The sequence below is a fragment of the Zonotrichia leucophrys genome, chromosome 6 (assembly GCF_028769735.1).
Source record: "Zonotrichia leucophrys gambelii isolate GWCS_2022_RI chromosome 6, RI_Zleu_2.0, whole genome shotgun sequence".
NCBI classification, from domain to species: domain Eukaryota; kingdom Metazoa; phylum Chordata; class Aves; order Passeriformes; family Passerellidae; genus Zonotrichia; species Zonotrichia leucophrys.
Window position 1 is genome coordinate 10,009,924 of NC_088176.1, and position 11,595 is coordinate 10,021,518.

At 41.6% G+C, this 11,595-nt stretch overlaps 1 protein-coding gene across 1 annotated transcript; it reads left to right on the plus strand.

Annotated features, from left to right (window-relative positions):
• Positions 1–1,546: 1,546 nt before the first annotated feature.
• SMNDC1 (survival motor neuron domain containing 1) lies at positions 1,547–11,360 on the plus strand. The gene is made up of 6 exons (XM_064717514.1): positions 1,547–1,674; positions 2,283–2,402; positions 5,786–5,928; positions 7,749–7,910; positions 8,738–8,891; positions 9,668–11,360. Exons 2-6 carry the CDS (start codon positions 2,283–2,285, stop codon positions 9,803–9,805), a joined length of 717 nt encoding a protein of 238 aa, XP_064573584.1. The 5' UTR covers positions 1,547–1,674; the 3' UTR covers positions 9,806–11,360.
• The last annotated feature ends 235 nt before the right edge of the window (positions 11,361–11,595 follow it).

Here is an 11,595-nt window from a genome sequence, read left to right on the forward strand (position 1 = left end):
ATTAGTGAGAATTTTCAATTTGTAGGAAATAAAGATCAGTCATTTCAAGATCTGGCTTGTTTTCCTATATATAGCATTATATAGCCTATATATATATTATATATCTTATAATGTTGGTGCCTCTTTTTAGATGTCTGCAGACTACATAAAACTCCATACTCTACTAAAAACTACATACTCTACTATATAACCATAAATCTACTTCAGTATTAACTCTCACCAAACCTTTTATAGAAATAAAATGCCTTGTTATGCTTGCTCCTGCAACCACAGAAGTGATTTCCTTTTTGCTGTTGCTGCCTTTGGAGATAGCTTGATCATGGATGCCTTCTCAGTCTCTCTTGATCCTACAGATACAGCATAGATTTCTTGTCCTGAAATGTGAAGTTGAAATTGATTGTATTAATGCCTGTTCTAACTGATAGGTATGCTCACAAAGTCAGTCAGTTAGGATTGCTCTGTATCGAAAAATTTGTATGCATTTCAACAGTTGCTGATACATCTGCAAAGTCTTATCAGAAAATGTTTCCTTAACTATTTCTAGTTTATAATTGCGTAAAAATGAAAACACCAAAATGTTGCTGCTATTTTCATTGTTACACTTGGTCTCATCAATAATCCCTGAACAGAGTCCAGTAATTTCTGCATTTTAATTATCAAATCATACACCAAGATACGTTTCATTCTGGGTCAGGATATCCTCAGAGGACATACACCAAATGCCACAGAACACAGTAGATGTATTTTCCTCATAATACACAAATCCAATGAGTGGAGTCAGCTTCCTGTGCAGCACCGTGTGCCTGTGACCATGAGGGGCAGGATGTGTGCAGGAGACACTGATCCTCCTGCTAACATGAATAAAATTTTTGGGCATTTACTTAATTTGCCTGGCTCACAGCCAAGTTAATCACTGGGTTTCCACCAGAAATATATACTTTTGTCCTGTGACAGGCTTGAAGAAGCCACTGAGCTTTTCTCCTCAGTTTCCTCTCCTGTTGCAGGACGATTATTGAAACTTACTCGCTCCTAAGCTGCCTGGCAGTAAGTTTTGCGTGGTTCTGATAATCATGCAAGCAGCCAGAGGGTGTTGCTATACTTGCTATTGTCAGGAACAAAGATGTGAGGGAGCAAAGCCCCTGGGTCCAGGCAGGGTCAGGGACTCTGGTCCTGTGCAGCAACGTGTGCTCGGACAGTACAAATCTGCCACGGTCCCTGGAGCCGAGCCCCACAGAGCACAAATCTGCCGTGGTTCCTGGAACCGTGTGCTCCTACAGCTCAAATCTGCCACGGTTCCTGGAGCCGTGTGCTGCCACAGCACAGATCTGCCGTGGTTCCCGGAGCCAACCGCACAGAGCGCTAAAGGAGGAATTTTAAATTCCCGGCTCCGCCCACCCCGGCCCCCGGCCGCCCCCTCCTGCGGCCCCGCCCCCTCACGGGGCTGTGGGCAGGGCGCCCCGAACACGTGACCCGCGGGCCGCGTGACGCGCTCGCGGGCCGGTGGCACACGTGACCGCTCTCGCGAGCTCCGGCGCGCGCCGGCCGAGGCCCCGCCCCTGCCCCCCCCCAGGCCGGCTGCGGCGGCGGAAGGAGCCGGAGCGCAGCGACCGCGGCCTCACGGGACCCCGAGCGGAGCCCCCGGCCCGGGCACGGCCCGCACCCCGCACCGCCGAGGTAAGAGCGCCGGATGGGCCCTGCCGGCCCCGCGCGATGCGCCCCTGCCCGCTCTGAGCGGCCTGGGGCCTGGGCTGGGCCCGGCCTGGGCCTGGGCAGGGCCCGAGCCAGGGCAGGCCCAGGCCCGTCTGTTCTCCCGCGCCGCTCCGAGCCCCGGGAGCCCCGGCAGGGCCCTGCGCTCGGGGCCCGCGGGGGATTTCGGTGTGAGGCTCGCTGTGTGCGGCACCCTCAGGGCACACACCGCCGTGCGCGGGGTTTGTTGGGACGTGCATTCATTTTCTAAGGGGCCGGGGCGGTGCGAGGCTTGCCCGAGGCCCCGCTGCTCTCACGCTGTGTGTGAGCCGTGCCTGTGCCCCGTGCACGGACACGTGTTTGTGCCCTCTGTTCCTCACAAGCCTCTTGAGAGCGGCCGGAACTGCACAAAAATTAAATGAGCGAGGATCTATAGTCAAATTACTGCACAAATACTCATCATTGAAACTTAATGAGCTGTGTTTCCAACACGTTAGTAACAGCTGTTTTTGTTGTCATTTCACCTCACTTGGACCACAAAAGCAGCAAAGCCGTTGTTTTGATGTGCGGTTTGTATGTGTGTTTGTTCCTCGTAGATGTCAGAAGACCTTGCTAAGCAGTTGGCCAGCTACAAAGCTCAGCTCCAGCAAGTCGAGGCTGCCTTATCTGGCAATGCAGACAATGAGGATTTACTGAAACTGAAGAAAGACTTACAGGTGAGAACTTGAGGGTAGGTGAAACATCAGGGTCTTTTACAAGTGTTTTAACTTGCCTAAATACTTGTCCTGCAACAAAAACAGACACTTGGTGGGCTGATTAGTTTCATTCCACATAGCTTGATATAGTCATGGTAAGCTTAGTTTGGAAAAACCCTAAGTATGGCCTATTTTAATTTTCTTTTTAATTATTAAAAAAGATGTACTAATTTATACAGCAAACTCATTTTCTATAAACTTTAGCCAGAGAGGTGAAAGATATGCCAGTGCTGTCTTTACTATGTGCTGGGTTTAAATTTTTTTTCCTGAAGCATTTCTCAAAGTCATTATTTTTTCTTGCTTTTACTAATGCTGAAGCCTCATGGTTTAGCTTACCATGATGTTCTTACTGAGATCTCAAATAACTTGATCCAGAACCTGCTTACTTATTAAATTAATTTGCAGTGTTTAAAGCTTTGGAGTGTAGTTTTGTATTCTTTGTGATCTGAGTCTTGATTGTGTTTCTATATAAGAAAGGAAAGGAGTTGTGTTTTTCATTTGTCACAAGAGCATAGTGTGTTCCTAACAGCTAAAACTCATTTCTGGTCCTTGGGATGTGGTTTAGTGACAGGAAGGCCACCAGCCTAATTTTAAATATATGAGTGGTCTTTTAGATTCTTGTTCATATAAAGACACATTGGCATATAGCAAATCCCAGCAGTGCTGTTAAGATCTCTCATGAGAGTGCAAGATGCTGCTTCATTTCTGTTGTGGATTGCTTTAGCCATCAGGTGTAACAATATACAAAACTACCCAGTGCAAGGTTCAGTGACCACTGCTCTGTGTGGAAATAGCAGAAATAAATTGGGGCTTCAAAACCAAAACACAAGTAGTGCCTCCAAATAGTGATCTTTAGAATTCCTTTTAAACTGCAAAGGCTTTGTGCCCACAAGGCACTTTATAGATCATCTGAATGTGCTCTGTTGTACACTGTTAAAAGCATGTGTATATTTTTATATTTTTAAAATGCACAGCAAAACCCATATGGGATGATATTTCCGATACCAACACGACCTCGGCTTTGATATGCAGAGATCATTGATGTGAAAGGACAACTTGCAAACTTTTTAATAAAAGCTTTCTGCACAGAATGGGGAAGATCTTTACACTTTCGTCCCCAAAAGGTTTGCTATCCGTATGTTCCACCTTGAAAATGACATAATGTTTTGCAGACTTGATATATGCCAACTAAGCCAACAGCTGTAAGAGTGGGTTTGATGCATCAGTGTCCCAACTAAACAGCTTTTTGTCTGTTCAAAAAGATGGTTACTATGTTACTGAAACATCTTTTTCCTATTATAAATACTGATGCATTTTGTATGCTTAGATTATTCAAGATTAAATTATTAGAAGAAATTGTTAGAAGTACTTAGCTTTTTGCTTTTTGGTTCACCGAAACATTTCTAGGACAGTGTCTGTGCACCCAAAACCAGAGTTACCTTTTCTAGGCTTGATGGCAGCTGTCATCTTGTGTAATTGGAGATGAGACCTGTGGGTGTTGTGCTCTGCAGTGTAGGGCTCTGTCTGCCTTTGTGAAGACCAGTTGGTCAGGAAAAATCTTGGCAAACTAAGTAGTGTTCCCTGTGGGTCACACCTCCTTATCATGGGATGTGGCACCAAGCCATGTTCAACCTGTTTGGCTGCACTGAGCTGCTGTGGTAGTCCAAGTCCTGCTCAGAAATTTTCTTGGAATGATCTCTTCTCTTAAAGACTTGGGAGCTGTCTCATGGCTTGCAGTAAAATTAATGTCTCTGTCTTGTAAGCCAAGCATTATGGTAGGGGATGATCAGATGAAGATTTTTCTCAAAAGTTTGGTAATTTTAAAGCCTCATGTGTATGGGGCTTTATTAATTTCAGAGAATTCTTGATAGTCTTGTCTGAAACTATTCACATCCAAGTTCTACAATAAGCCATCTCTGAGGCAAGAATTAGTCAACAGTTTGGTGTTACTGGTAGTTGCAATACCTGAAACACTTGTTTTCAGGAGTGCCTTGTGCCTGGTGTGATGTACTTGACCTGCTGAGAGAGATTCTTAAGCCATGATGCCTCCTGGATTTGCAGAATACAGCTACCTGTATGTTAAGGAATAGTTTAGGATTTTGCACCTGGGAGGGAAAATTAGGTTAATGCGGTATGTTCTCAAATTAGGTAACTTGATAATGTTAATCTGTTATGCTTTAGGAAAATGGTCAGCTAAGTAGTAGAAGTAATTGTGTGTTCTGTGCTCACAGTTGCTACTGATTGTGCTCACCAGAGTAGTTATTAACCAGCAGCTCCTCCAAAGCAAAGAGCAAAACTTACTAGCTGTTGGAAATTCAGACATCAGCATGCTGCAACAGAAACAAACTGTTAGGCCTTTGGTGTTAGTTGTATAGTTTGTCAGATATAAGTGCTTGCCAGTTAATACATCATAAACTTACTTGGGAAGTGCTTACAATCCTTTAGGTTCTTAAGGGATGATGAACAGCTCCTTTACTGCATTTTCCTGAGTCTTTGTATGCTCATAGCTGAAGTAAGATGTGAAATGGGAAGTTCAGGCTTTGAACACTTTCTGTAACCCTCCCCTGACTTAGATGTTTACTGTTTGTTAGCAGAGTGACTGGTTTATGCTGAGGTACTCAAAGAATGAAGAATTTTTCTTCTTTAGGGCCAGCAAAGTTTTTCTGCATTATATATAAAGTTCATATGGCCCTTTACATGCTGTCTCCTTTGACTTTTTAACCCTAGTGAAATCCAAGGGAGGTCTTGATTGCTTAGTTTTTGATGTAACATTTACAGGAAAGTGGGAGAGCTTTTTGCAAGCTCCTGCTTGCAAATGAATAATGTGTAAAGGAACTGGGAAATTTTGTTACTTTGTCATCTTGAATTAGCAAGGGGAAGGCCTGACCTGAAATCTCAAAGTCAGGGAGTTTAGGAAAAAAACAAACACTTCAATCAGAATGACCTAAGGAAGGCAGTTCTGTAGTGTGCACCTGATGCTTTCTAGCAAAGTGAGAGGGCTGCACAGCTTGGAGGGTGCTCTGCCACCTGACTCTGCATGCTGCAGTTCAGCCAATGAGAGAAATGCTATAAAAAATAATAGGCTACTATTTGAAACTTGGAGGAGGGCATGGGCAGCTTTACAGCAGTACAGTGAGGACCATACATATTTTTATCTACAATTGCAATTAATGAGTTGAATTAAATTATTAAAAAACCACGGCGAGTGTAATTCACACATCAGCAATGAATATAATATAGTAACTTTAAAAAAATCAAACCAAAACCAGTAAGCTTGGGGTAAATATATGCTTGGTAAGAAGAATTTGAAAAATTATTCTTTGTGGGTTTTTTGTCTTTTATAGGAAGTCATAGAGTTAACCAAAGATCTCCTTTCAACACAACCTTCGGAAACCCTCGCGAGTTCCGACAGCTCCGCGTCCGCCCTGCCCAGTCACTCCTGGAAGGTTGGGGACAGGTGTATGGCCATATGGAGTGAGGATGGACAGTAAGTGTAGAAAGCTTCTCTAACAGTTACATGAAATAGTTCAATGGTAAGAGACTTTCATTCAGTTTGAATTGACATGGGTGACTAAAAGCAAAAAGAAATTGCGAAATAAATGTGGTATTAAGTGTTCTTGGACTGTTTATTAAAGGTCAGTATTTTAGGAAACAAAGAGATGGGGGCCCTTTTTTTCACTAACCTTATAAAAGTAGGGTAGCTTTTGTAAATTACCACTTGCTGGTGTAATAAATGGTAGATGGAAAGAATTGGTCAGTTAGGACAATCTTTTGTAAAGCTTTTGAGATGTGTAATTCATGATTTGTCATTGCATTCATATATGTATGTCACTGATTGCTATGAAGAAAAATTCTTGCTGTATCTGTTTGGGCCTCTAATTGGAAATTAATTTTCAATTTTTAATTAAAAATGCTGGGTTTGGCTATAAAATAACTACGTAATGTAACTTAAGAATTAATCTAGCTTTTGGGTTTGGTCTCATGTATTATCCTGTGCAGTTCTGGGAATACAAGCAAATCATTCTGACTCCATAAACTTCAAAATAAACATTTAGAAATTACTTTTCATACTGCAAATGTGTAACTATTGCAGCTTTAAAAACACTGCTTTTGCAGGACCAATATTGCAATTGTTACCACTTAGAGAGAGGCTCTTATTGGATGAACCTGCTTCTCTTAACAATGTAATAGCCATGGAAAGATTTTGGTGTAGCTCTTGATGTCTTAAGTAGAAAACTAGTCTAAAAGTAAAGAGTTCTTCTGTTTATTAATGAGTAAAATGTTTTTGTGTTAGAACCTAAAAATTGAATCTTAGTCTTAGGTCACCACTGGATCATTGTTTTTGGTCTGATCCCTTGGTTACGGGATCAGAGCTTGGGGAAGAGTGTGTCAGAGTGTTCATGGAAGTCATCTTATTGGACTTTATTGTTCTGCTTTTTTTAGAAAATCCTTCTTCTGTTGCAGCATTTCTTAAGAGCAGTGTTTCATAAAGAGCTAGCCAGAATTTTGGGTTTTCGTGTGTTTGCATCTAATGCAGCTCAAGGCGTTGGCCCACTGAAAACACACTAGAAACTAATTTAGTAAATGTTAATTGGAATACTGTCTATGAAACATTTCCTTTTTTTCCTCTGTTTGCTCTAGATATATCCTTTTGCCCTTAAGTTCGACACAGTTATTTTAAATATTTTTGGAAATGTCACTTTTTAAAAAAAAAATTTTAAATTTTTTTCCCATATTTATGTGTATGAAACACCATAGTGTTTCATACACGTAAATATGAAATGGACAGGTCACTGTGAAAATTTCAAAATTTCTGTTTTAAATCAACATGAAAGCTTTTAAGCTTTAAAGTGTTGAAGAGGGAATGTTTTGAAAGCTTCAGTTTTTCTTAGTTCTTTGCCTTATGGAGAAAAACGGAATGAAAACTTTGCACTTCTGAGCTGACATTTTCTAAAACTTCTCAATGAATTCTGTGAATGCAGCTTTTTTTTTTCTATCCCATGACCTGCCAGAACTAAAACCAAATCAGGATAGCTGATTAGATTGGCCCCAGCATGAATCATTAGTTGTGGTAGCTGTGAGGGCATTGCTTGTTGAAGCTAAAGGTCAAATGCAGCAGATTCCAGTCTTTGTACCTGTGTCCCTTTGACCTTAAGACAATAATCCCTTGATTTGTGTATTACCCCTGAAAATGAAGGCTGGGATCTGCATATTTTTCACTTAGTGGCATTAGCTGGCTGATGTAGGTGTTGAAGGGCTGAGTATTAAAGCTTTACTCACATGCTTACAGCCATGATATCTTTACAGGTGTTACGAAGCTGAGATTGAAGAAATAGATGAGGAGAATGGAACAGCTGCAGTGACATTTGCTGGATATGGCAATGCTGAAGTCACACCTCTGTTCAACCTCAAGCCTGTGGAAGAGGGAAGGAAAGCAAAAGAGGACAGTGGCAACAAACCCATGTCCAAGTGAGTAATACACAGATGGTAGTCTGAATGCTGATTTGTGGGTTGGTTTTGGGTTGGTTGTTTTTTCTTTTTCCTCCCTCAACTATAAAAACTGGTTAATGAAATAGGTGTTTTTCTGGTTTGTTTTTGTTTTAAATTTACATTTACTTAGTATCCTGCTATGTCTAACACAGGAAGGTATTTGTAAGGGCTGAAAACTTTTTGTTTTTTTTACTTTGGAAAAAAAAAAGGTACAGTTCTTCAGTTTGTTATAGCCAGTGATCCCTTCCCTAAAAGATTGTTCTGAGGATGCTGCATTTGTGGAGGCATAGATTGACTCCTTCAACTTCCTTGTCTTCACTGAAGTAATCTCTGTCCTTTTCCTTCCACCCCTGTCCAATGATTGGTGGCAGAGTCCTGCAGACCTCCAGAAAAGTTGGGGCTTTTCACTCCAATGGGTTATTCACACTTTGCAAACCCAAGATGTTTCTGAAATGTAGAAGTGCTGACAGGTCCCATTTCCCCCAGAAGTGAACTGCACCCAGTCCCATGGGTTGCTGTGTTTGGCACGGGCTCCTCAGGTGTGCTTGGTGCTTGTTGTTATGCCAAATGCATCAATAAGTAAGGTAATGCTTATTAATGGAAAGATAAAGTTTGGAATTTTAGGTTTTTGGGATTTTCTTTTTACCTCCTAGAAATGATGAATATTTACAAGCTTTATTTCTGTAAATTCTGTAAACTTCTGGAAAATTAATGTGCATGTCTGTTTTACAGTCAGATTGTAGTTTGTTACAGGAAGAGGCACAAACATGAAATGTGGGATTTTTGTTGTTTTTCCTTTTCTCCAGAAAAGAAATGATAGCCCAGCAACGAGAGTATAAAAAGAAGAAAGCTTTGAAAAAAGCTCAGAGAATTAAAGAACTTGAACAGGAACGAGAGGACCAGAAAGTCAAGTGGCAACAGTTTAACAACAGAGCCTATTCTAAAAACAAAAAAGGCCAGGTTTGTTTACTTTTGTCAGTATGTGAGTAGCAACAGGGCATAGACTTCTGTGCAATAACTTGGGAGAAAGGAGGTAGTTTTTAAAGGGATGTATCACGGGGATTTGGGTGTCTTTGGGATTCTGAAGTGTGCATTTTTGTGTTTTGTGCACTTCAAATGCTTGAGTTTTTTACTGGATTGTTTTGGAGGAGTGCTGCTCCTAAGAGGGTGAGCTTTCTCTTGGCTGGCAGAACGAGGCTTGCATCAGGTGCCAGCTGGTGTTTGTTGGAGCCAAGAACCTGAGGGCCCCTCTGAACCTCCAAGTCTGGCTTCTTGCTGTGTTTATGACCCAGGAGGCACAGTGCTGAGGACGTGCCCTGGAACAGCAAGTGGGGGGCAAAAAAGGTAGCAAGGACATTAAGTCTTATTCCATTTCTGTCATGGCTTGCCCAAGAGCTGCCAGACATAGTGGTAAAACTTTAATCTTCCTTTTGAGCAATTATTAGAGGTGCCCTTATGAGAGGTGATTTTATTCCTTCTTGGCCTGACCCGAGATCCTCAGTACCACAATCACATCCAGTATTGAGGTGCCAGAAGTTCCCAGCCCCATTGCTTCACTCAGTGACAACACATCACAGCTGGGCTGGCTGGTAAAGTGTCCCCATCTGTGGGGCAGAAGTTGAGAATGCTGAAGCACTTCAGATGGTAATGATTGCTTGTTTGTTTTGTTTGGTTTTTTTTTTTGTAAAATCCAGCTGGTGATTATTCAGACATGGTGTTTTCTGTTTTATTTGCAGGTGAAAAGGAGTATTTTTGCTTCCCCTGAGAGCGTAACTGGCAAGGTTGGCGTTGGAACATGTGGAATTGCAGACAAACCTATGACACAGTATCAAGATACCTCTAAATATAATGTCAGGCATCTGATGCCTCAGTAACAGGTGGAAAAGGTGGAACTTCATCTCTGCAGGGCTTTACACTTACCTTTTTATCATTATATTTTTCTAAAAGTAAATTATTTGTTGGCACATAGTGAGTAGTCCATTTTGTCACCATCACTTTGGCTTCAGCTGATTTGAGCCTTAAATCTCCAGCTCTTGATTTGAACATCCCCAACCATTAAACTTTTTGTAGCAGGTAAACATTATTGAATTCGTGAACTGCTGTTGCCTGTTACTTTCAAAGCAGTATTTGTCTTCAGCTTTGAATCTTTCATTCATACCAGTAGTGAAGGTTTTTTTTTTCCTTCAAAAAAAGTGGTGGTATAAAAATGGCACCTTAAGAGCCTCCCTGGTTTCTGTAGTCACGGTGCTGTCTGTGACATGCTCAACATTACAGAGCTGCTGCAGCTCTGGGAGAGAGCTGACATGTCACATGGAATTGCTAAGGAAGTTTTAATAACTCTCTTACAAATCCACTGTGGATCAGTTTGTACAGCTGTAAATGAGGGCAGAACAGGGCTGATAGGATCTTTATTACTAATGATCACTTACATTCTAGAAACAATAAATTTGACTTAATTCCAGTCCAAATTTCTTGCACTTGAATTTCAGCAGAGGAGATGCTGTTTCTTGTTGGTTGTTTTTCTTTCTTTGTTTGTTTTATAAATACTCATCAAATTATAATAGGAAGTTAATGAAATGTAACCAGAAAACCATAGGACAAGGAATTGTACTTAGGAGTCCCCACCCATCCCCAGGGGTCAGAGCTGGTGCTGTGGAAAGGAGCTGTCATGTCCTCCCTTGTGGATCTTGTGGTGTGTCACTGCAGTGACAGCAGTGACAGCCTGGGCCCCCATCCAGACACGGAGAAGCACAGCACAGCAGATGTGAATGGTTAGCTGGTTAGGTTAGCTGTGAGTGAGTAAAGGTTAGCTGGGAGTTTCTGTCCTTACAGGACTCACTGGCCCTAGTGTCCATTGTACCTTCAGCTGTATTGCAGTGCTGCTGAGCCCCTTCAGTTTTCTTCAGGAACCCACGTGTAAAAGCTCTTGCATTTTTGTACTCTCTGTGATTTGCTTTCCTCTGTTCCTTGTCTCGCACTTACGGTAGCGACGCCACCTCTGGACCCGTAATGTGTTTCAAGAAGTTAATGGGTAGCCCTGTATACAATGTAGATATTATTTTTGTAAAATCTAGGGCTGAGTTAATGGACAAGAGTACATCAGCTATTTCCCCCATTAAATAAAACGTGTGTCTTGTCCATTAACCCTGACCATTATTTCCCTGTATATTATGTTAATGTAGCTCATTTTGTAATTTGTTAACTAGATCAGGTCACGTCAGCAATTGTTGATGCACTGATTGGTGGAAATGTCCATCAGTTACCTGAGTCACAACTCAAGCTAAACTCTACAAGCAGTAGTTTAGAATCCATACATAGAAAAAGGTTCTCCCTGTAATGGGAGATGGTGATTTTTATGAATACAAAGTGTGTTAATTTCAGTTTTGTATGTTTAACTTTTATTAAATAAAGTGTTTAAAATCTGCTGGATATATTTGTTGAAGTGGAATTATTCATGGGGGGAAGATAATGGTAAATCAGGACAGGGGTGAGTACAGAATCTGCTGGGACAGAATGTCATACTCAAAAGTGGCTCTGAAGTACAACACACTCACTGCAAGATAAAGTAGGTGCTGCTTAATTCCTTATCTTCAGTGGTAGCAGAGGGGTTAAATTTTCTTTTGCATAGAAAACATCTCAAGAGTAAAATAATCTGCTTTGTAGG